General features: G+C 42.2%; 1 protein-coding gene across 2 annotated transcripts in view; it reads right to left on the reverse strand.

The window, feature by feature from the left end:
- The window catches only part of BRF1 (BRF1 general transcription factor IIIB subunit), a 231,604-nt gene that overhangs the window by 191,899 nt on the left and 12,815 nt on the right, over positions 1–26,890 (reverse strand). For both annotated transcript variants that reach the window (XM_048853602.2, XM_048853603.2), the window contains exon 2: positions 11,985–12,065. In XM_048853602.2, the coding sequence (XP_048709559.1) occupies positions 11,985–12,065 (81 nt within the window). The remainder of the gene's footprint in view (positions 1–11,984; positions 12,066–26,890) is intronic.

A 26,890-nucleotide genomic window follows, 5' to 3' on the forward strand; every position in this document is an offset into this window, starting at 1 on the left:
ATCCACAAAACAAATATAGAAAAGAAATTGAAGTGGGTCAAATTCTCCTGAGCCAAGTCAAGAAAACTGTTTGCCCATGAATGCTCCATGGGAAAAGGAATCCTTCCCCACAGCTTGTAGAATCCCAGCAAATTTACTCTAGAGCACCATTTCTCACTTGAGGCCACCAGGGGATTTCCCTGAAGCCACAACAGCTTCCTAGGCAGTTATGGGGGGGGGGGGGGGGGGAAGAGGGGCCAGCAGCAGCAAAGCATCAGCCCCTCCCCCTTCCACTCCAGCAAAGCATCAGCCCCTCCCCCTTCCACTCCCTCCTTGTTGCTCCTGGATGTGCCACTCTGAACATCTCTGGAGACAGGTGAAGGAGTAAGGGGAGTTCTCTACCTTTAGGGGAGAAGGGGAACTTAGGGAGCCTTAGTGGGGCTCGGACTTCAGCCTTGGGGTGGTTGGGCGGTAGGGACTTAGGGAGCCTGGCTGCAGACTACTGCTCCAGCCGCCAAACCCTGGCCACGCAGCAGGGGGCTCCAATCCCTGGCTCTGGCCGTGTGGCACTGACCCCCCAATCCCGCCGATGGCCACTGGCCGCAGCACTGATCCATCTGCGTGCTCCGACCCCAAGCCCTAGTCACTGACCACAGGTGCCAGCCCTAGGCCATGACCCTGAGCTCCAGCAGCTGCCGGCCCTGGGTGCAGATCTCCGGTGCTGGCGTTGGGCCCAGGGGTGCTGGCTCTGGATGCTGACCCCTAGCCCTGGCCATGTGGCAACAGGTGCAGACCCAAAGCGCCATCCTCAAACCCTGGCAGCAGCCAACCCCCAGCCGTGCGCTCCGACCCCCAGCCCTGGCCGCTGACCCCAGGCACTGCTCCTGGATGTCAACCCTAGGTTCCGGCAGGTGCTGGCCATGGGTGCCAATTCCCAGCCCCAGACGCAAGACCAAGCCCCTGCAGCTCCCATTGGCTGGGAACAGGGAACTATGGCCAATGGGAGCTGCAGCGCACAAAGACATGTGCCCCCCTCAGGGAAGCAGGGGCATACTGGCTGCTTCTGGGAGCCGTGTGGGGCCAGGGCAGGCAGGGAACCTGCCTTAGCCCTGCTGTACCACTGACCAGGAGCCACCCAAGGTAAATGCTGCCCGGCTGGAGCCCTCACCCCAACCCTCAGCCCCCTCCCGGAGACAGCACCCCGAACCCTCTCCTGCATCCCAGCATCCTGCCCCAGCCCTGAGCCCCCTCCTTGAGCCTGCACTCCCTCCTGCAACCCAGCACTGCCCCAGCCCAGAGCCCCCTCCTGCACCCAAACTCCCTTCCAGAGCTTGCAACCCTCACCCTCTCGTGCACCCCGACCCTTGCCCGAGCCCAGTGAACGTGAGTGAGGGTGGGGAAGAGTGAGCGACGGCACGAGGGGGGATGGAGGGAGCTGGACGGGGCCTCGGGGAAGGGACGGGGTAGAGCTTGGTTTGCACTTAAATTCAAAAAGTGATCTTGTGTGTAAAAAAGTTGGAGACCACTGATATACATGTATATTTATTTGTTTTTCCTAAAGTTAATTAAGTATTTGAGGAAGAAGTGTCAGTGCAGCCACCAGCAACCCACCCCTCCAAACATGTGGTGGCGGGGGCCCCCCATCCATCGCGCCTGGCCTCTGTTGTCCATCAGCAAGAGTTGGTGGCCACACTCTGAGGACACCAAAAAATTTGTTGTAAGAATCCCTGCTCTACAGTCACTACTGCAGTGTGATAGGGCATGGCTGCCTTGCTGGCCAAGCGTAGTGTGGCTGGCATTGCCTGCCTCAGTTTCCCTCCACAAAGTTGGCTTCCTCTACTTCACACATCAATGCCAAATGATAAAGTTAACCCCATCTAGGGTAGAAAAATCCAGCTAAAATGTCCCAAACAAACAAAAAGGATCTTCTGCCCTCTAGGCCCTGTTCCCAGACCCTTTGAGAGTCTTTCAGGCTCTGGGATAGAGCACTCTTTCTCTGCTGGGCTCTGTTCCTTGCATCCTTCCCTTGCTCCGGTATAACGCACTGGGCCTCCAGGACTGCTGCTCTTGAGTACCAGGCCTCCTGCAGGCTCAGGATATTCCACAGCAGCCTTCTATTTGCTCTGGTTCCAACCCCCAGAGCAATCGCAGTCCAACAAAGGCCCAGCCGACCATTAAGCGATCATCTGACCCGATTTAGTCCTACCCACTCAGGCTGGGAAGCAATTCATTATGGGACAGGTGTGGCAGGTCCCATCTCCCCTTAAAGGGGTGAGTCACTCTGCAGTTTCTGCAGCAGATACATCACCCATATCCAGCAAGCCCATGTATTTGACATGTATAGTCGAAGATCTATGGCCCCATCCATCCCCAAAAATCCTTTGCATGCTACCACTGAAAGGGCCCAACAGAGTTTACACGCTTCAGAGGTATAATGTGAAACCCACTGCGTACACTCCCCATGTCCTCCTCCATGCAGCAGAATCACACTAGTCTTGTATTAGTGGCCTTTGGCCAGTACATGCCCATGGGCGTGGTAGGATGTAACCCAGTGAAAGCATCCTTACACCATCCTGCTAAAATGTCTCAAGCTCATTCAGTGAAGTGAACAGAGTACATTTTCAATGTGTCCAGTGAGGAAGTAGGGGCTGCAAAAAATGTTGTACATATAGATGAGATTTTTCTCACAGAAATTATGAGTTACATTGCCTGTGAAGTCACCGGTCACATCTCAAACACATATTAAATAAATGCTTATGGATGATCATCATGCCCTGCAGCACATTACAGTTAAACTGAACAAGTGCTTCTTCACGAGCTATGTCTGCTCATAAGCCATTAGGATGTGTTAGAGGATCTCTTATAATATGGCCAACCTGAATAATAGTTCACTGCATAAAACAAGTGGATATTTTAAGCACTCTGTATGCAGTACATGACTTAACATTAAACTACTCAGACTGTAAATGTGAACTGTTCTTTTAAGTACAGTTTCATCCAAGTCCATTTGCTATTAGTAATTTGCCAACACACATGGTGCTCATCTAATAATCTAAAGGGAAAATGCTATCAATTTAATGGGAGTTTGGCTAGACTTAAAAACTGCTTTATGGTTTAAAGTAGTAATGATTTTCTCATTATACAAGAAAGTACCATTGCATTCAGCTTGGATATAAAACCTATGATAGAGCAGAAACATTTGATTGACTAGAAACAATTTACTACCCACAGTACATTAGAGTGAGTTATGTGAATAGTGTTAAACATGTATTTTTATTTGCATAACAAGATCAAGCTGGGGAGACACAGAATTTAAGATGATATAGCAATGTACGTTAAAGTTATTTTTTGAACTCACTCAACAAATCTTTCCCTTCAAAACTAAAATTATTTTATTTTAGGTGCTTGTTACAAAATACAGATTACAAGCACAAGAGATTATTTTTGTGGGGGAGAGAGGGAAGAGGGATTATGTGCAGTTACCTACTTTCTGGCAGGGTATAAAACTATGAAGAGAATCAGGCTTATGGATAATCAAGTCTAAATTCATCTGACTTTAAATGGTACTGTATAAAATTGCTGTTTGTTTGTTTGTTTTGTGTTTTTTTTTTGAAGTGTTAGCCCACCAGGTATACTATTTTGATATAAAGGATCTTCCTGAGACACAAGTTCCATTTACCTACAAGCCATTTTTTGAAAGAGATTTACTGTCAATGAATTCCTCAAAATGTGATACATATTGTTCTAGTCTAAGTTTTGGATCATATGGAGACAAATATGTTTTAGGTTAAAAGAGAAGATTTTGTAAAGGAACCTGAACTTTGGTGTTTTTATGTAAGAACGTTCACAAGCAAGTACTTTAGAATCAGCTCACCCTTTAGCTTCTTTCTTGGAAGGCAAATAAGATTGGTGTTTCCCTGAGGCAATTGTTATCTTACTCTAGCCAAATAACGAGCTAAGAGAGAATAAAGAGGTAGTAGGAGAGAATAAAGAGTAAAAGGAAAGAATTGTCAATGGTTCCTTCAATTCAGGGGTCAAATTCAAAGGTCAATTCCTTCAATTCAGGGGTCAAAACTGGGCCAGCTCACACTGGCTCAGCAAACCAGTATTTTTTTTTTTTTGAGACTGCATCACAGTCTTCAGATTTTATTTTTTTAAGTAAGTATAAACCTTATAGCAGCAAAGAATCTTCAAAATATGAACAAAGTGTAAACCAACAGAGATGTCTGCTTAAGCCTACATAGAGCCTAAAACAATAGCTCTGACAGATGTGAACGGCCTCATTTTAACTATTTCCCTGCTGAGCAAACAAAAAACAAAACAAAAAAAGGAGAAATTATGTCAGAATTTAAGGACAGAAGGGAGCACCAGATCATCTCATCTGACCTCCTGTATATCACAGGCCACCAGATGTATTATGAAGCAAATCTTATTTTGGGATCTCAAGAGAGTAGGTGGGTGTGACTGAGTGCAGAGTTTAGGGGAATACTAGTGAGAGGGCAATCCCTCTCCCTTGCACAACATAGCGGTCAAATTATCTCCAGCAGACGTAAATCTTTTTGACTTGACATATCAAGATATCCTAGTTCTCTGCGTTAAAAAGTTATGGGACCAATCAGCGTGCAGAATGATCTGAAAGTATGTCTGAGTCAAGTATCACTGCAGAAATCCCATACAAATTGGAGTAGTTGTGCCAATTGAGCATCTTTTTCTTTCTTAGAATATTCAAACCAACCAACATTTAATCTCGCAAAAAAAGTTTTAAAGTAAGTTTGACAATGATAAAAGCAGGGGGGAAAATTAGACGGGAAAGTATTTCTAAGATTATCCAGAGAAGATGCTGGTTTATCAAATGGGTACTTTCTTAATTCACTACTCCTTCTTTACTCTATGCCATTCCCTGTTTACTCCTCTGAGCCTTCTTACCTTAGTGTTCCAGTGTCCATCTGTTCCAGTGACAGTTTCTTCTGGGTTCACGGTTATTGTGCATCCCCGTTATCTGGCTCTCCTACCAGACTGGGAGCTCCATTCTACAGAGCTACAGTTTGGAATAATGTATTTAGATGCTGTTCTTCAAAGTCTTTAAAAAAAAAAAAACGACAAGTGATTCTTCAAGAAGGTTCTGAAAGAAAGGGCAGTGACCCTTCCAATCAGTTCACCTGGTTGAGTTCCATACACAAGGGGTTGCATAGAAGAAGATGTAGTTATGCTTGTGCAAGAAGCTGGTTAAGGCTGGTGTCACTGGTTTAGCAGGGACAGTAGGGCAACAACGAGCAACAGATGGGCCTTGAAGAGTTGTGATGGGCCTTGAAGGAGAGGAAAGGGAGCCTAAACTTGCTAGAGTAAACAGGGCGAGCCAGCAGAGCTACTAAGCAGTTCTGGTTCGGCCATGTAATGATGAGATACCCAGGTAGAGAGGTCAAAAGATAGTGACACTGATGCAGGACTGGAATGGAGCAGTAACTCACTGGAGGAAAGCAGATTGGGAAACAGTAAAAAGATAAGATCACCCCAAGAGAGAGAATGGGCCAACCCATCAAATGAGAGGCTAAAAGACTGATCATAGAGACAGGAGGAAATCATATGAGAAAGCTCTAAGTCAATGACAGAAGGAGAAAAAGGGAGGGAGATGGCATATCTTCTGCTATCATTGTTTGTATTTTTGTTAACTAAAGTAAGTGTCCTTTATTTCTATTCCTTTTAACCCATTTCTTCATCCACAGCAGTCTACCAGTGATACTGGTAAAGGGAAGAGCTCTCTATAAATGCTTAAGATAAACAAGGTGTACCAAGACACCAGTGATGGCAAAACAGTAAGTTTGCAAGTACAAAAGAAGAGAGACAAACATGCATTCAGAGAACTTCTTCAAAAGTTCCTTATTGTTTAGCCATGAATATAAAAAAAACCTATTACCTACATTAATATTCATAACAGGAATAAGCAGAACAATCATTGTCTTAAAGAAAGGAGTAAAAATACATTTCAATAGCCCGGAAGTTACATTAAATATTAAATTGTACATAGCTACAATCCTCAAACTTCAGTTTACCCAAACTCAAGTATCTATGCCTAGATTAAAAGTATCTAAAGACATAATTATGCTATTGACCACCTTTCCCATTTCCCCTCCTTTCTAACCACTGAAGACTGTATGAAAGCATCAGTGCTCACAGACATAGTTGGAAATAATTTCTTCTTGAATCTGATATGGATATAGCAAGAGCAGATTGCCTGCAAGGAAACAAGAATAAACCAGCTATTTAGAGAGATTACATAATCTAGTGTAGTGTTTCAAAATGAAATTTAAAGAGACAAGAGTCCTGAATTTCATTATTGTAAGTAAGTACCTATAAAATCCATCCAACACAAAATGGATTTAAAGAAGTTCAGCAGACGAAGACATCACTGTCTTTTTATAAAAAGAAAACCTTATTGATGGGTCCCCCCCTCAAATTAGAATACTTTTGATCCAGTTTAATTAAGTGGACTGCAATTATATTAATACTTTATTTCTAGCTCTTATTCATGTTTGGCGGGTAATGGCACCATTTAAGTGGCTTCATTTCTTCCAACGTAAAATCCATTAATCGAAAGCTGAGATACAATTCTCGCCTCACAGATGTGCAGATTTGGAAAATAAATCTCAGATTTGAACAAAACAGACTTTTGAGGTCCTGAGTACCAATAAGAAAGGATATACATTCTTATTTGTTGATCTTCTGTAACTGAGTATTAAGTTCATTAGCAAAGTACAGTATATTATAAATGAAGCTCTGGTATGCAGATATTGACAAAGGCAATGAATATCACATCTATCATAATATTTTAGCAAATTTAAATAGGTCTCAAGTTTTATAACTAAAGCTACTTCCTGGGTAAATAAACACAGGTTCATCAAAAACAGCCAGAAGATATGAACCACTATGAACTTCTGTTAAAAATAGCAAGAAAACAAGCAGCTAAGGCACAAACGATGTGGGACATTAACTCTGCCTACTGTACATACAACTGAGCAGGGTGGATAAAAATCAATGACTGTTTTAAAAAATAAATAAAATCAGATTTTTTTTTTATTTAAATAGGATTATTTTGATAAAATAGTTTTTTCCTTAAAAAGCATCTAAAGATAGTTTTTAATTAAGATACATTATAGCTCAAATATATCTCATCATGGAATAGGGATTATAAATTCTATAGTATGAGACAATATATTCATTTAATGTTAAGAAAAGTTTTGTAAATGAGTTCCAACAATTCATGGATTAGGAACCCAATCTTATGGGGTTCCACAGGCTTCTGGAAAGATTATTTAGGTTAATCTTTCTATCTACCCAATGGAACTCAGTGCTCAGTCTAGAAGATACCATCAGAGATGCTTAGTTTTGCAGTTCTCAAACTGTGGATTTGTCTCCAGAGGTAACATGCTTGTTAACATGGGGGGGGGGGTTTTTTTTTAAAAAAATAAATAAATAAATATATCTAGAGAGGTGAGAAATGACAGACCTCTCAACTCTACTGTCCCTCTAAAAATTTGTGTACACAGAGTCAATCCCTCACCTCTCTCTAAAAGTGCAAAGTTTCAAAAAGTTCAATGAATAGAAGATTGTTGCAGGCGGAATAGATCTGGACAAGGAGAAGAAGTCTGGAGATAAATGTGAAAAGCAAGGGACACGTGCTTGTTTTGTTAAAATATTATATGTTTGTTGTTGCAGAGAAAAATCCAGAATACATAACGTTGTTTTAGTTAAATAAAACAATTTAAATGTCTGTCTGGTGATGTTCTCCTCCTAATACAGCCCGGCAAGAAAATCCTCCAAATATTAATGATTAACCTGTTGAACTGGAGATAGTTCACCTCCCAATGACTTCATAAATATCTGCTTCAATTACCTTTGGTAAATGAAATAACCAAACAATCATTCATTTTCTGATATAGCTGTACAACTAATCTGAAAAGTTTTCAAAATAAATCACTGTTTAAAAATGTATAGTGTGTACCTTCTAAAAATGAAATCTACATCTATCTCTGAGTTGTGAAGAATATGTATTAAGGTTATAACAACCAACAAGAATGCACTTTTATGTAGAAAACCATGATTAAATCGAGTCTTCCTGACTAGTGATTTAAATCAAATCCACCCCACAACTGAGTCTAAACTTTTCAGGCCTGAGACCTTTGTTTGGAAGCTATATAAAACAAACAAACCGAAAAATATTGCAGGAAAAGCCCAGAACTGCTAACTAGCATGTGTTTGATATTTCACTCCTTTGTTCTTCCATTTGGGAGCTATCAGTTGCTACATGCAGGTATTTAAATGAAAAACTACTTTTTACCAAGTTCAGAACAGTCTATAATCACAACACTTACACAAATGATAGCCAGAGTGCATAGCAATTTATATTTTGCTACTAGTTTGGCCCATTCTGACCACTATACGAAGTGATTAAATTAGATATAGTTGGCCAAAGTTGACCCTTTGGAAAACAGTGAAAACAGTGAAATTACCGCAAAGATGAATTTGGTCCAGCAGTTTCTGTTTTTAGCAGACTGTTGTCCTATTGCTGGATCTTCCCCTACATTATGTAAAACATACAGTATTTCTGCAAGAGTAGGCTTATTGACAGCCATGCCAGAATTCTCAGACTACACACAGCCTCAGTCATATTCTTCCTAGCTGCTCTAGAATACATTAGGTGACAACCTTCAGGATTCCTTGAGTTCCACAACCTGTCTCTGCTTCCCATGGACTCATCTTTTCTCTGGCAGCACTCTTACAGAGCACAACCGGAAAGAAAAAATTGAGTATTTATACTATTAAAAACAGCAGTACATATCCATGAATGGAGAAACATCAGTGTGAAGGAACAAATCCATCTCCTAGAAGGTATTTGAAATAATTAAAGAAAAAATTCATGCCTCTGTAGCAAACTCAGCTTATTTCACCAGTCCATTTGCAACTAGATAAACTTCACAAATGCAAATTTTATGGGATGAGTGCACAACTCAATTACTACATATCTATTTAATATTTCTTTTTCAAATTAAACTACACCACCCAAGGACAAGAACACTGCTTTAAAAAAAAAAAAGTCATGTACCAATGACTTCATATTTTCTAGGCGATGAACATTCACCACACTTTTCTTTAAAAAATGCAAGGTAATGTAAATAATTAGGCCACTATACTATAACTATAGATGTAATGATAAAATCATGACGAAGGGCACATGCTGACAGAGATTTTATAACTTTGCTCCCATAGCTCAGTTTGTCATTATGGACCCTGTAAAACTCAAAATATACCAGCCAACCTCCTCCCTATGCAGAAGCAAAAAGAAGGGCCTTACCAACCAGGATACCTGTATGTGGACTACAGACTGTTCTTGCAGTGTCTTAGCAAGCACACTGCTGTGTACACTGAGAAGGAGTTTCTAAGACAGATTGGCAACTAGCCAGATGCAAACTTGCTACAGAGATTTGAGTCCAAATTCCTTTTTCTTGAATAAAGGAGGATACACGTGATGGAGTGGAGGTAAGGATACCATGGATAACCTCAGATGAATGCAGTCTCCAGAGTAAAATATTGACTGTTGTAAAACTATTTGAAAGAAAGTTTCAGTTTAGGTAACTATAATTACTTGGTGCAAGACTGGAACTCTGAAGTAGCACAAAACAGGGAGGATCATAGTTAGGGCCCTACCAAATACACGGCCATGAAAAACATGTCACAGACCATGAAACGTGGTCTCTCCCCCATGAAATCCAGTCTTTTGTGCGCTTTTACCCTATACTATACAGATTTCACAGGGGAGACCAACGTTTCTCAAATTGGGGGTCCTGATCCAAGGGGGGGGTGTCACAAGGTTATTTTATGGAGGTCACGGTATTGCCACCCTTACTTCTGCGCTGCCTTCAGAGCTGGGCGGCAGGGAAAAGGCAGCTGTTGGCCAGGCACCCAGCTCTTAAGGCTGTGCCCTGCCAGCAGGAGCGCAGAAGTAAGGGTGGCAAAATACCATACCATGCCACCCTTATTTCTGTGCTGCTGCCTTCAGAGCGGCGGCTGCTGACGGAAGGCCCCGCTCTACAGGCAGCGGCACAGAAGTAAGGGTGACAACACCATACCATTCGATCCTTACTTCTGTGCTGCTGCTGGCGGCAGCTCCGCCTTCAGAGCTGGGCTCCTGGCCAGGAGCCACCGCTCTCCAACTGCCCACCTGTCAGCAGCGACACAGAAGTAAGAGTAACAGCACTGCAACCCCTCCACCACAATAACCTTGTGACACCCCCCGCCCACTCCTTTTTGGATCAGGACCCCTACAATTACAACACCATGACATTTCAGATTTAAATAGCTGAAATAATTACATTTACTATTTTTAAAATCCTATGACCGTGTAATTGACCAAAATGGACCGTGAATTTGGTAGGACCCTACTTATAGTAAAGAGGTTCGTCAAACAAGTGGCCAATATATACACAACTCCTAGGGTGGAGGATGCTCAGCATTATTTTCAAGCAAACCCTTCATACAATTCAGGAGTTACATTGTCAAATTCCAGAGAGCAACATCCAGTTCTGCTCAGCACAACACACAGCCTCAGAGAGTAACTGAAAAATAGAAAGTACTTTCTAGGTTCTAAGGACTCCCGAAAAAGAGGAGGCTAGTATATTCAAAGAGTAATATTTTTTTCAGTATTTTACTTTTCTGAAGTTAATGTTACAAATATTGTGAAGTAGATAGTCGTTGTACATAACAGCCACTTTGTTTAAAACTTAAATATCTGTCCAAAATTAATTTTTAGTTAAGGTTCATTCCTTCACGTAATTAAACTTCACTAACAAAAATTCTCTTATTGATAGAATTTTCAAAGTCTCATGAGGTGACCATGTAACTTTGGGCCAGATTCTGATATTGTTGCTCACACTGAGTAGCACTTTACTCCACTGGTAGGCCCACAACATGGTGTATGGTACCATTCAGCATGAATAAGGGTAACATAATCTAGCTCTATGTCAATTATTCTACAATTATGTATTTGTGCAGATCAGTGTTATCCTTCCTGTTTGTATGCAGGCACAATTTTGGAAACCAAGATTTCCTTTTCTAGAGTTGTGTGTAAAAGCCTCTACTGAGGAAAAACATCATTTATTTTAAAATACTCTAAGAAATTAGGATAATTGGTAAGATATTGATGGAAGCCCACCTACATCTCCCGGTTAATCACATCACCTTTTGAGAGTCTTTAATGTGACAAAAAAATCAATCAGCTGTCACCTCAAGAACATAAGGTAACACTGTTGATTAGCCAACAAATGGCAATGTATATCTGCGGATAAAAAGTAATAACATCTAAATCTGGAAGATTATTCAATTTCTAAACAAAAACCTCTTTCACTGATTAAAAAATTCAAAGGGTCATTTTCAATTATATAAACAACATTAAAATGTATACCATGCAAACGCTGTGATTTTACGTTTCTATACACCTTTTCCCTTATACCTTATTAATACCCTCTTTGGAAGCTTGAAATTAATTTCTTCTTCCTCTCTCTCTCCTCCCCAATTACAGTTTTTTATTGTAGGTATATTTGAATAGTCTTATTTTAAAACGGTATGAAAATAAAAGCAGAGGAACACTTATGCTCGGAAATAAATGTGCATAAAGCACTTAAGAACTTCGCAAATTGATAAGATAAAAAGGTACAGTAAGCTATCTGCTAATAAAAAGTACAGTGGACCTTCCAACCTTGAAAAAGCCCTTTTAAAATACTGTCAAGTGCCATTGTCATTTGTCCAACTATATGATCTCAGAAGGCAGATTTATAATAATCCAACAAGAGAACAATGTAAAATCAGCAGGAGGGAGAATTACAGACTTGTCTACTCTACAGAAAATAGTTACTCTAGGGTTTGAGGTCACATTCAAAACTAAAAATTAAACATCAATCGCATTTATGTTGAGCTAAAAATCATACAATAACAAGACTAAAGTTTGCAAGTACCATTCTGGAGAGTCTGTGCTCGTGATTCCTTTCCCAAATTGACATGGAATCCTCCTCCTAATGATGGTGTTTTACCAGCACCTGTGGGGGGGAGAGGGGAGACAAAAACTAAATTATCAGATACAACTAAAGCATTAAAATAGATCTTACAATGCATCCTTTTCATTCAATACTTTTACAATGTATGATCGGGCAAAATTATGGTCTGGTAAGGGTGGTAACATAGGGATTTGAAGGGTGAAAGGCATAGCATATAAATTCAGTAGGGACCTACCAAACTCAGTGCTTTCCCCACAATCTCTCGCCTGGGCTGCTCCAAGGTTAGCTAGTGTAACAATGTGCCGTCCCTTACTCCAGAAAGAACATTAAGTCATAATCTAGCCCTCAATTGTAAAATCTTTCTCGCAGTAAACCGCAGAACAATTGCTCATTTATATTTTGTTAGAGAAAGGTTAAATACTGAATTTTAATAGCTAAACATCTACATTACAGAACAGAAAATGTGGTCAGTGTGCAAAAGGTTCTGTGTTAAGGCTAGTATATACACACCTTGTACATTGAAAACGCTGCAATATAAGTCAAGCACCCATACTGTTGCTTGGGTTACAGAATTGTGTGTCTGGAATGTAGAGTCGATGAAGCAATTCAGGTATTAAAAAAGGAGATGGAAGGTTAGAAAGTAACAAATCTCAGCAGAGTTGGAGGCCTTGTCTACACAACCTGGGTAAGTCGACCTAAGTTATGCAACTCCAGATATGTGAACAACATAGCTGGAGTCAAAGTAGCTTAGGTCAACTTACTGAGGTGTCTACACTGCACTGTGTTGATGGGAAATGTTCTCCCATCAATTTCATAGAATCATAGAATATCAGGGTTGGAAGGGACCTCAGGAGGTCATCTAGTCCAACCCCCTGCTCAAAAGCAGAACCCATCCCCCATTAAATCATTTACCTTACTCTTCTCGTTCCGGTAGAGTACCAGGGTCCAAAGGAGAGAGATCTGCAGTCATTTAGCGGGTCTTCACTAGACCTGCTAAATTGCCCCCCGGTGCTTTGATTGCAGCAGCGTCAATCCCAGCTAAGTGTAGACATGCCCTCAGATTCACTCTTACTTTGCTAAACTAGCATATCCTAAGGGACAGTTGCTGCACTGAGTGGCTTCAGTGTGAGCACGCTACTTGAAATCAACGAGAATATTCACAAGCGTAAGGGTTGCACAAGTGGCCCCTAAACTATTAGTGATGAACAATTGGATCCTTTCACAAAAGATGATTTTTTTCAAAAATAACCATGAGGTTAATGGTTTCAGAGTGGCAGCCGTGTTAGTCTGTATCAGCAAAAAGAATGAGTACTTGTGGCATTTTAGAGACTAACAAATGTATTAGTCTTTAAGGTGCCACGAGTACTTCACGTTCTTTTTTCATGAGGTTAACGTGATGAGTTGGACCCCTTGGGAAGCCACCTGATGTGCTGAGATACCACCAAGTCTACCTGTTCTGCCAGCATGGGTCCCCTTTAACCTGTCTTGCTGAGCCAGGCTATTAAAGCCTCCTCTAACACACACAGGCAGAGCCACACCCAGCTGCAGATCAGCTCTGGGAAGACTCAGTTTAAGGGACTTGCTCCAGCACTCAGATGTACTTTGGAGTACAGACCCAAAGATATATTATGAAATTCACACCCTCCCCTCAATGTGGAGAGAGGTATGCACACTTCTTGCTCCCCTCCCCCAGTTAGAAATTACAGAAACTGGGTTTAATAATAAACAAAACAAATTTTATGAACTATAAAAGGCAGATTTTAAGTGGTAAAAGGGGTAACAAACAGGTCAAAGCAGATTACTAAGCAAATGAAATCTAACACGCAAACCAAGCTAATTTCGCTAAAGAAATTGGTTACAAATAGTATTTCTCACCCTAATATTGTTGCAGGCAGTTTGCAAAGTTTCTGTGGTTCAGAGTTCCAGTTATATTTCTTTTCAGACCTGACCCCTGTCTCAGTCTGGACTCCCCACTTGCCTTCCCCTTTGCAGTCTTTCTTCTTGGGCAGACAGGCCATGGAGAGGAGGAGTCTTGTTTGCCTTCCTCTCCACCCTTAAGTAGGATTTACATAAGGCAGCAATCCTTTGTTTCCCAGACTTGACCACCACCACCACCCCCCACAGTGGAAAGTTACAAGAAGTCACAGGTAATGCTTTAGTATCAGGTGACAAGACCACCCGACTCTGTAGGATCACAGCGTCCATGAGTCAGTGGCAGTATGGAGCGTCCACAGGAAGGCCAAGCTTTTCACAGTCCATTGTCCTCGCTGATGGGCCGTCCACCCTGTTTGGCTTTTCCATTGCTGTACCTGAAGTGTTAGCAGTGGGCGTCACCCAAAGTAGCATAGTTGAAATACAGATACATTGACAATATTCCTAACTTCAGATACAAAAATGATACAGGCATACAGATTGGATAATCGCATTTAATAAATCAAATTATCTCTCTCATGAGCCATCTTGCATAAGGTATATCTCAGTTATGTCATATTCATATCATAAGCATATTTTCATAAAGATATGGAATGACACATTAGTTACCTCAAGCAAAAAACTTGGAAAATATCAACTTTAACAGCAAATCAGACCAAAATACTAAAATCCTGTAGTACTGAATACGTATGCTGTTAAGTAGTTAATTATCTGAAGAATATTTTGGACTTCAATAGTCCTCTCTTTAGGGTGAGAAAAGGAGATGATATGTTCCTATCACCCCTCCACCCCCCCATTCCTCCAAATTTAATGAAACTACATACTTCCATCTGAGTACAGCTGCACAAGACTCTCTCTAGATCCAAACACCTCTCTACACTGAGACTCTGGCTAGTGGGATACTTCCCTCCTTTACATAGCATTTGGAAGTAATTCAAGGCATTCTCTCCCACACACAGGTTGAGTATGATACCTCCACAATAATGTAAATTCAAGAAGTGAAGAACTGAACTTGGATTCCAGATTGTTTCAGACAAATGGAAATATGCTGCACTGCTACTGACTTGCTGGGATAGTGCCCGCTCTTAAATGCTTACATTAAATTAGTTGGAAAGATGCACAAAACAGAAGACAAAAAGTTCAAAAACACATTCCTATGAAAGCTTTCTGGACAACACTTTTAAGCTTGATTTTTCATACAAGCGTATACAACCCTTTGAATCTGGTCAGGTTTTCGATACTTTCCACTCACCCTGGTAACAAACCAACTTCAACGGCCCCTTCTTTAAGGAGCTCCTTTCAGTCAAATACTTCAAAGGCTCTAGATGTGGGGGCTCCACAGTTTAATGTTACAGTTCACAACCCTCATTAAGGAACCAAAACATTCACCATGGCCTCTGACTCCCAGTGCCTGTGTCTTTAACCCAGGGGTCTCTCACATGCGTATTTTCTGCGGCCCCCCCTCCAGCTTCCCGCAGCCCCCCCCAACGTTTACCTAGAGCAGCTCCGGCCCAGCGCACACCAGGGGCAGGGCAGGCTCCCTCCCTGCCTGCCTTGCCCCTGTGCTGATCCGGGAAGCAGCCAGGACCTGGCGGAGGGAGGGCACAGGGGTCTGTGTGTTGCCCTGGCCGCTCCTCCATGTACCTCCCCTGAAGCTCCCATTGGCCGCAGTTGCCCGTTCCCAGCCAGTGGGAGCTGTGTGGGGCGGTGCCTGGAGGTGTGGCCAGGGCAACACACAGACCCCCATGCACGCAGTCTCTCAAAGGTGAGAAAATATTCAGCAATATCACTGGATTCATCATACTGTGGATATAGTCGCTCCCATTTGTGGATTGTTGGGGAAAGATTTTTAGGGTTATCCGGTATATTCTGCTGAGCCTTTGCCTTCTCTATCTCCAGTGCATACTTCCTCTCTTTTTCCTTCTCCTCCATTTCTTTTTCCTTTGCCTCCATAGCTCTCCTGTGGGCAGCCTCCTGGGCTTTCTCTGCCTCCATAGCTCTCTGGTGGGCAGCCTCCATTTCTTTTTCTTTGACTTCCAGTCTGGCTAACTCCAGCGTCTGTTTGGTCTTGCTTTCTGTCATCCTAGCCCCTCTGTTTTTAACCTAGCTATTCCCAAGAGTTAGAAAGAAAGAAAAAAAAAACCTGTCTTGTAAAATTTTGCTGTGCTGTAACCCAATACGCTTTTGTCTCTGACAGCTGTTCTAAGCGTACAGAAAAATCCTTTTGTTATGGAGATGCTCTGTCCCCAGGCAAAGAGACAGAATAAACTCTAACTGCTTTCAGCTTAAAACCTGCTTCCAAGCAGCCCAAAAGGAAAAAAAAAAAACTGTCCTTTTAAAATCCTGCTGTGCTTCTGTTTCAAAATGATCCTGGTTCAAAATGATCCCACCACTCTGCCACCATGTCAAGGTTCCTTCCCTACTCTGAAGTCTAGGGTACAGATGTGGGGACCTGCATGAAAGACCCCCTAAGCTTATTCTTACCAGCTTAGGTTAAAAACTTCCCCAAGGTACAAACTTTGCCTTGTTCTTGAACAGTATGCTGCCACCACCATGCGTTTTAAACAAAGAAGAGGGAAAGAGACCACTTGGAGACGTCTTCCCCCAAAATATCCCCCCAAACCTTATACCCCCTTTCCTGGGGAAGGCTTGATAATAATCCTCTCCAATTGGTACAGGTGAACACAGACCCAAACCCTTGGATCTTAAGAACAATGAAAAATCAATCAGGTTCTTAAAAGAAGAATTTTATTTAAAGAAACGGTAAAAGAATCACCTCTGTAAAATCAGGATGGTAAATACCTTACAGGGTAATCAGATTCAAAACACAGAGAATCCCTCTAGGCAAAACCTTAAATTAGAAAAAGACACAAAAACAGCAATATGCATTCCCTCCAGCACAGCTTATTTTACAAGCCATTAAACAAAAGAAAATCTAACGCATTTTCTAGCTAGATTACTTACTAACTTTACAGGAGTTGTAAGGTTTACACTCCTGATCTCTTCACAGCAAAAGCATCACACAGACAGCCCAAAACCTTTGCTCCCCCCCTCCAGATTTGAAAGTATCTTGTCCCCTCATTGGTCATTTTGGGTCAGGTGCCAGTGAGGTTACCTTAGCTTCTTAACCCTTTACAGGTGAAAGGGTTTTGCCTCTGGCCAGGAGGGATTTTATAGCACTGTATACAGAAAGATGGTTACCCTTCCCTTTATATTTATGACAGCGTAGTATAAACATGTCATTGTCTGTATGAAATTTTAGTTTGTACGTACTTCGCTAGTGCTTTTTATGTAGCCTGTTGTAAAACAAGGCAAGTAGCTAGATGAGTTGATGTACCCTGTGGAAGACCTTTGCATACCTCCAGGGGTACACATACCCCTGGTTGAGAACCACTGTTCTAGAGAAGTGCACAAGATTTCATTTATTATTAAGAGGTCTAACTACCAACATGCATTTCAAGATTGGCTCCTGCTGGTCAGTATATATTGCTATCATTTCTCTCTTTTAAAGTACAGCAAAAAACAAAGGCCCTGATCCTGCAAACACTTACACTAATGCTTAAATTAAGTAGGTGAGTAGTCCTGTTGAATTCAACAGAACAATTCAAGTGAGTAAAGTTAAGAACATACATAAGTGTTTGAGATACAGCTAAAGCTAAGGAGAGTTGAAAATAAAATAAGTTACTCTTAGACCAAATAATGTGTAATAGAAAATATTCTAATATTAATTATTTGTATTATCATAATACCTAGAGGCCCTAGTCAAGATGTGCTAGGATCTGTACACACACACACACGCACACTAAGAGAGAGTCCCTCTCCCAAAAGCTTACTGTCTAAATATACCAGACAAAAGATCAGAAAAAAAAGTGTATTGTAATCCCCTTGACATTGAAGCCCATCTACTTGTAAATGGTCCAGCTCTGCATAAGCCAAACAGGCACAGCAGGTAGATAAGGACTTTCAGTTACTACCAAAATCAACTGGATTCGAACTTGTAATTTAGACGTAAAAGATTATCTCCCTATCCACAAACATCTGTGGAAGATTTCACCTATTAGGACTAACAGCATAGAAACAATTATGTTTCTCACGTTTTATGCTTTTTCTACCTTCTCATTCCTTATTGCTAAGAAAGTTTTCATGAAAATGAAATTAGAGTGGTGCTAAAAAATATGTACCACTGGCAAAAAAAAAAATCAAAGTGGAACCAATTAAAACAACTCTACAACCAACAGAACACCACCTCCAGGAGAAACCACTATACCATGACCTTCCACATGGCTGTTACATGACACCACATCATCATCAACCCATCAAGACTACTGAAGGATCTGTACTCTCCAAGAGACTGAACTTCTGTCCCATCATAGAACTGGGTATCATATGAACATGTGGAAACCTAGGAAAATTCTTCCACTGACTCCACCTCAAAGAATTTTTCACAACAAAGATGATACCACCCACAACTACCACATCCCACTGACAGACATAAGAAAAAAGAATCGTCTGACCGGACATGCCTCAGTGGATGAAACCACACACTGGATGATTACACTGATTGTTTCAGGAGGTAAAAAATGGACACTGAAATCCTCAATAAAAAATACTTCCACCACAATCTCTCTACCACTGAGAGGACAGCTATACAGTCCCTGAAATCCAAACCTCAGATAGTGATCAAACCAGTTAACAAAGGGGGCACTATTGTAGTCCTTAATTATGATGACTGACAGTGAGGCCGACAGACAAGTCTCTGGACACCACCTACTATAAAGAACTCAAAAGGACCCCAAAACTCATCCTTCTTGATGCCATCAGTTATTAGCTCTCCTTCCCCACTAAGTAGAAGACCTTCACTTCCTCCTTGCTCCTAATGTATTTAAAAGACAATTTAAAAAAGGTTCTTTATGTTCCTTGCTAGGACTAACTCATTTTGTCTCTTAGCCTTTCTGATTTTGTCCCTACATGCTTGTGCTATTCTTCTGTACTCCTCCTTAGCAATTTGTCAATGTTTCCATTTTTTGTAGGATTCCTTTTTGATTTTCAGGTCATTAAAAAGCTCTTCATGGAGCATAGCCACCAACTTCCCCTCTTTCCCCAGGGTGCTCGTTCCCCTCTCTTCCCCCACCCCCCCCCATTCCAACCCCTTCCCTAAAGTCCTCACTCCAACTCTGCCCCCTCCCTGCCCCTATTCCAACTCCTTTCCCAAATCCCTGCCCCAGCCCCGCCTCCTCCCCGAGAGCGCCATGTTCCTGCTTCTTTCTTCTTCTTCCCATGAGACTTTATCTGCCAGTTCTCTGAATTTGTTAAACTCTGCTTTTTTGAAGTCTATTTTCCTTATTCTGTTGCTCTCACGCTTTCCTTTCCTTAGGATCATGAAATCTATGACTCCATGGTCACTTTCACCTCAACTGCCTTCCCACTTTCAGCTTCACATCCAATTCCTCCCTGCTGGTCAGAATCAAGTCTAAAAATGACAGCTCCCCCTGGTTCTTCCACTTTCTGAAACAAAAAGCTGTCCTAAGAACTTACTGGAAATTTTGTGTTTTGCCAAATTACTTTTCCAACTGATGTCTGGGTAATTAAATTTCCCCAGTTACTACCAGTTATGCAGAAATTTCAACTCTTTCTCTTCCTTTAAAGCTTCCCCATCTTGTGTTATACATCAAGATATACACATTGTACATAAAGGTCACTTCTTACATGTGATGATATGCCCAGCTCCGGCTGAGCTGAAATGGGAACAACACACGTATCTGAATGAAGAATTTGGCTCTGAACACAGGTAGGACAGTTATGTGTTCATACAGTTTAAATGTAAAGTCTAATTTTACAATCAACTAAGCTGCATAAAGTTTCACTAACCATCATAGAATATCAGGGTTGGAAGGGACCTCAGGAGGTCATCTAGTCCAACCCCCTGCTCAAAAGCAGGACCAATCCCCAATTAAATCATCCCAGCCAGGGCTTTGTCAAGCCTGACCTTAAAAACTTCTAAGGAAGGAGATTCCACCACCTCCCTAGGCAACGCATTCCAGTGTTTCACCACCCTCCTAGTGAAAAAGTTTTTCCTAATATCCAATCTAAACCTCCCCCACTGCAACTTGAGACCATTACTCCTTGTCCTGTCCTCTTCCACCACTGAGAATAGTCTAGAACCATCCTCTCTGGAACCACCTCTCAGGTAGTTGAAAGCAGCTATCAAATCCCCCCTCATTCTTCTCTTCTGCAGGCTAAACAATCCCAGCTCCCTCAGCCTCTCCTCATAACTCATGTGTTCCACACCCCTAATCATTTTTGTTGCCCTTCGCTGGACTCTCTCCAATTTATCCACATCCTTCTTGTAGTGTGGGGCCCAAAACTGGACACAGTACTCCAGATGAGGCCTCACCAATGTTGAACAGAAGGGAACGATCACGTCCCTCGATCTGCTCACTATGCCCCTACTTATACATCCCAAAACGCCAGTGGCCTTCTTGGCAACAAGGGCACACTGCTGACTCTTATCCAGCTTCTCGTCCACTGTCACCCCTAGGTCCTTTTCCGCAGAACTGCTGCCTAGCCATTCGGTCCCTAGTCTGTAGCTGTGCACTGGGTTCTTCCATCCTCCGTATTGAACCTCATCAGATTTCTTTTGGCCCAATCCTCCAATTTGTCTAGGGCCCTCTGTATACTATCCCTGCCCTCCAGCGTATCTACCACTCCTCCCAGTTTAGTATCATCCGCAAATTTGCTGAGAGTGCAATCCACACCATCCTCCAGATCATTTATGAAGATATTGAACAAAACCGGCCACAGGACCAACCCCTGGGGCACTCCACTTGACACCGGCTGCCAACTAGACATGAAGCCATTGATCACTACCCGTTGAGCCCAACAATCTAGCCAACTTTCTACCCACCTTATAGTGCATTCATCCAGCCCATACTTCCTTAACTTGCTGACAAGAATACTGTGGGAGACCGTGTCAAAAGCTTTGCTAAAGTCAAGAAACAATACATCCACTGCTTTCCCTTCATCCACAGAACCAGTAATCTCATCATAGAAGGTGATTAGATTAGTCAGGCATGACCTTCCCTTAGTGAATCCATGCTGACTGTTCCTAATCACTTTCCTCTCATGTAAGTGCTTCAGGATTGATTCTTTGAGGACCTGCTCCATGATTTTTCCGGGGACTGAAGTGAGGCTGACTGGCCTGTAGTTCCCAGGATCCTCCTCCTTCCCTTTTTTACAGATTGGCACTACATTAGCCTTTTTCCAGTCATCCGGGACTTCCCCCGTTCGCCACGAGTTTTCAAAGATAATGGCCAATGGCTCTGCAATCACAGCCGCCAGTTCCTTTAGCACTCTCGGATGTCCAGCCCCATGGACTTGTGCACGTCCAGCTTTTCTAAATAGTCCCTAACCACCTCTTTCTCCACAGAGGGCTGGCCATCTATTCCCCATTTTGTGATGCCCAGCGCAGCAGTCTGGGAGCTGACCTTGTTAGTGAAGACAGAGGCAAAAAAAGCATTGAGTACATTAGCTTTTTCCACATCCTCTGTCACTAGGTTGCCTCCCTCATTCATTAAGGGGCCCACACTTTCCTTGGCTTTCTTCTTGTTGCCAACATACCTGAAGAAACCCTTCTTGTTACTCTTAACATCTCTTGCTAGCTGCAGCTCCAGGTGCGATTTGGCCCTCCTGATTTCATTCCTACATGGCCGAGCAATATTTTTATACTCTTCCCTGGTCATATGACCAACCTTCCACTTCTTGTAAGCTTCTTTTTTATGTTTAAGATCCGCTAGGATTTCACCGTTAAGCCAAGCTGGTCGCCTGCCATATTTACTATTCTTTCGACACATCGGGATGGTTTGTCCCTGTAACCTCAACAGGGATTCCTTGAAATATAGCCAGCTCTCCTGGACTCCTTTCCCCTTCATGTTAGTCCCCCAGGGGATCCTACCCATCCGTTTCCTGAGGGAGTCCAAGTCTGCTTTCCTGAAGTCCAGGGTCCGTATCCTGCTGCTTACCTTTCTTCCCTGTGTCAGGATCCTGAACTCAACCAACTCATGGTCACTGCCTCCCAGATTCCCATCCACTTTTGCTTCCCCTACTAATTCTTCCCGGTTTGTGAGCAGCAGGTCAAGAAAAGCTCCCCCCCCAGTTGGCTCCTCTAGCACTTGCACCAGGAAATTGTCCCCTACGCTTTCCAAAAACTTCCTGGATTGTCTATGCACCGCTGTATTGCTCTCCCATCTTCATAGACTGAATAATAAAAATAATGCAATGTTACAGCTGGATAGTTAAAACTCCACAAAAAGTCAGTAAATTCAGCCATACTACAAATGCTGTATGTTTATGGTATACACTTAAAGACAAACAATAACATTAAGCTCTTTGTTTAAGAAAAACAGAACTAGCAACCACTACAAGGCCAAATTAACATTCTATTTTAATTCGAATTTTTACATTTCTTGACTTTCTTCAATTTTTAATTATGCAGCTTTAACAATGAACTAAAACTCTTTTCTCTGTTTTAAAAATTTGATTTCCAAGATTTACCAGAAATATAACCCAGAGCTATTTCAGGGCACACAAGCAGAGCCTGTTATGTTCCTTGATCCATGAAGTGCAGATGCAGCCCTGCAGAACTTAGGAACTCCACAAGAGAGGGCTGCAGCCTTGGCAAGTCTCCTGTGCGTACTTCCATAACTCTATGCAACACATCTCTTCTGAAATGAGCACTTCACAACTCTACAAAGTCATCTACTAAATATTCCCCGTACCACTTAAACTCTCAGCTTTATTAAATCAAAACCTTCCTCTCTTCCCAGGTTTAGGGATAGTCTGTGACGGTTAGCTACAAATGCTGGGTAAAGGGAGGTGTGTGGAGATGCACCACCCCAGAAACACTTAGGAATTGTACTGCAGGCAAAGATCTTTCCGCAGGCCACTCCCTGCAGGCAGTCAGATCCACATTTTGCACATGCTGTTGGGATGGCCCAGAATACCCCGAGGCACCTATCCATACTCCACAGACAGCCATGCCTCTACTTCTTCCCTCCCACCTTTTCAGCATCATGCTCCCCAAGGAGCAACAGAAGCAAGCAGTCCATGCATCCTGGGGCTACTGAGAGTGGCCCGACATTGCAACCTGAGCAGGACAAAACTGAGGGTGGGAGAAAGCTGTGTTTCTTGCCTCTCTCTCCACCCATGTGTGGGCAAAGAAGGATCACACACAGTCTACACAGTTTCAGCCAAAACATTAATTTTTCAAAATTAATGGGTTAGGGAAAAGAGAGGGTTATAATGGAGGCTTTCTTGAAGCTTTAACTAAGAGTAACTGTTGCTTGATGGGACCACTATAGTTAACACATGGCCAGCACTGTATGTTTATGAAAGAAAACACTACTAAAAATTAGAAAAAAAGCTGTATTTTAATATCCTTTTCTCTGCAGATGCAGAATAAAACTTGTAAAGAATACAGAATGTACCAAATCAACTGTGCCATAATCCAGGGTTTTTACTAACTAGACTGGGAGATTTAATATAAAAAAATTAATGAGCTTTCCATTTAAGTTAGACCATGAAACCCAAAAGCAGTGTAGGTCAATGTTCCATTGCAATTCATGTGTGCAACAGCATAGGATTTAATAGTTTTGACTGCACAGAAATCTTTAACCAAAGTCTACGAAGTCTATAAATGAAAGTCTTCTGTTATATTCTCCCATCAGCCGATTTTAACAGACAAGCGAACAGATCTTCACACACCATAATCTACTAAAATGCTTACGTGAATAAACTCAGCAGAGACACGTTTTCCAGTCTAGAGCCTTCTAGCTGCACCCCACCCCTCAAAAAAATCAGCTCACTTTCAAAAGAGAGATGTGCCCACTTTCCACAATGTTCCAGTCTGAATATCATACAAAAATCAATGTGGACCTAACACAATGTAAAGGATTCAGCATTTTCATAGCTGCCAACAATATAGTCTGCAGTATTTCAAGCAAGCATTTGTTGCTATCATAAAGCTAGCACATACAGGAAGATGCGCTGCCAGGAAGAATCATCCACTAAGTCTGATGCAAGATTGCCACCTTGAGGAATCCAGGAGATAAGCATAAGGGGGGAAAGTTACTGTTCATAAATTTCTAAAACTTGAATTTTTCACTTATGTCCCAGACAGATACCTCCATACCATAAAAATAAATAGTCTTCGTTCTCCCCTACTATCACCACCATTATATTTATGGACGAATTTGGTACTCGGGAAAGTGAAAAACTAAAGCCAGGCAAAATATAGGCATGTGTTCAAGCTGCCCAATAAGGGTCTGCCAATCCAGTAGGGTTGCCAACTTTCTAATCGCACAAAACCAAAAACCCCTTCCCCGAGGCCTTGCCCCCGCTCACTCCATCCTCCCTCCCTCCGTCGCTTGCTCTCCCCCACCCTCACTCACTTTCACCGAGCTGGGGCAGGGGATTGGGGTGCAGGAAGGGGGTATGGGCTCTGGGCTGGGGGTGTGGGCTCTGGGTGGAGCCAGAAATAAGGGGTTTGGGGTGCAGGAGGGAGCTCCAGACTGGGGCCAAGGGGTTCAGAGTGGGGGAGAGGGTGCAGGCTCCGGTTAAGGGTGCAGGCTCTGGGGTGAGGATAAGGGGTTTGGGGTGAAGGGGGGAGCTCTGGGCTGGGACAGGGGGTTGGAGTATGGGGGGGCTCCAAGAGGGAGTTTGGTGCAGGAAGGGAATCCAGGCTTGGGCAGGGGGTTGTGGTGCAGGAGGCGGCTCAGGCAGGGAGTTAGGGTGCAGGGTCCCAGGGGCGCTTACCGCGCTGTACGTTCCCAGGAAGCGGCCACCAAGTCCCTGCAGCCCCATGGCGCATGGGTGGCCAGGGGGGCTCTGCATGCTGCCCTCGCACCCACAGGTGCCGCCCCTGCAGCTCCCATTGGTTGTGGTTCCTGGCCAACTGGAGCTGTGGAGACAGCATTTGGGGTGGGGGCAGCACATGGAGCCTCCCTGGCTGCACATGCGCCTAGGGTCCACAAGGATCTGGCGGCTGCTTCTGTGACCCACAGGGAGCTACGACAGGCAGAGAACCTGCCTTAGCCCCAGACCCCAACTGTGCCCAGGCTTTTACGGCTCAGTCAGCAGTACTGACCGGAGCTGCCAGGGTCCCTTTTTGACCTGGTGTTCCAGTCAAAAACCAGACACCTGGTAACTCTACAATCCAGTACAGTCCTAACCCACATCTCCCTCTGTTTTGGAACCTTAACTATGGCCTCACCTCTCTTATGGATCAAAGTTAACATTTTATGGTGTCAGTCTGTGTACTAGCCTTTCACCTCTGGAGATCCGGATCACAAAGAAGAGCAATTTTGGTAGCACTATCCTTGTACACAGTTTTGCACATCAGGTAAAATAAAAATAAAAAAGCTGAAAAGAGCCAGTAGAATCTACTCAAAAAGTGTCCAAGACTGCACTAGGAGCAAGTGAGAGGTCAGGATTGAGGTGCATTGGGAGATCATTGTGGGAAAACTTGAGAACAATTAATGGCTCAAATCAATAACCTAGATTCTTGACTTCTATAAACATAGTAACACAATACATAAGAAACCTTTAGCAACATTTGTGAGGTAATTTGCCATGGACAAAAATAAAGTTAATATCAATACAAAAAAAATAAATTGGTTAGTCTCTAAGGTGCCACAAGTACTCCTTTTCTTAATACGAAACATTTTATTCTGCCAATTATAATTGTCTCAATAATGAGCAATGTACTTCTGCATTTTGCCTACTTATCATGGTGAATAAAAATTGTGATTTTTTTTTTAAGATAGAAGAGTTTTATTTAAATTATTTTTTCACTTAAAGCAGATTATTAATTTGCATATGGCTAGTTCTTTACTTTCCTCCTATTTTCTAGTCTTAAATTGCTAAAATGGATTTTTTATGTATTTCTTTAATTAGTTTTCTAGTTGTTAGAATTTCAGATTTTACACATGGACAACTTCTACTAAGAAGTTTCGCACTTAAAATGATTTTCTATCCCAAAATAAAAAAGTCCAAGGCATAAGTAACATATTTACTGTGTGAACACTGCAAATTCTAACACACAATATTTATAAACAAATAGCCAAAACTACATTTGCAATCAACCCCACCTTCCAATATATTGAACTTCCACAAATCAAGAAAGCTGAAATGCTTTGACCAGGCTATATTTCCTCAATCAGATTTTGCAAGTGAGTCTATGGGACTTGTGTTCCTAAATACCTAATTATGAGTTTAGGAACTTACTTTCAGGCTCCAATTTTTGAAATTTTTTTGCATAAAAAGTTCACAACTTTGTTAATCTATTGAAAGTCTAAATAACCTCACACTGTTTAACACTAAATCCGTTTTGTTTTGATTATATGCCACTAAATTTTTAATAAAAAAATCATTTTAGTCCCTGATGCTGCAGGCACTTCTGCACATTATAGTCCTACTGAAGTCAATGGAACGACTCATAGCTTCCAAGGCCAGAAGGGACCACGGGGATCATCTAGTCTGACCTCCCCTGTATAACAGACACCAAAGAAATAATTCCCCCAAATAATTCCTGTTTAAACTAGAGCACATCTTTTAGAAAAACATCCAGTTCTGATTTTAAAATTGCCAGTGATAGAGAATCAACCATGACCCTTGGCAAATGGTTCCAATTGTTAACTAACCTCACTGTTAAAAATTTACACATTTCCAGTGTGAATTTCTCTAGCTTCATCTTCCAGCCATTAGATCTTGTTATACCTCTCTCTCCAAGACTGAAGAGAGACCTTTATCAAATATTTGATCCTCATTGACTGATCAAGTTGCCCATAAACCTTCTTTTTTGTTAAGCTAAATAGATATCTCGAATCTCTCACTGTAAGGCTCTTCTCTGAATCCTCTCCATTTTATCAATATCCTTCTTA

Source organism: Caretta caretta, chromosome 6 (genome assembly GCF_965140235.1).
Source record: "Caretta caretta isolate rCarCar2 chromosome 6, rCarCar1.hap1, whole genome shotgun sequence".
Lineage (NCBI taxonomy): Eukaryota > Metazoa > Chordata > Testudines > Cheloniidae > Caretta > Caretta caretta.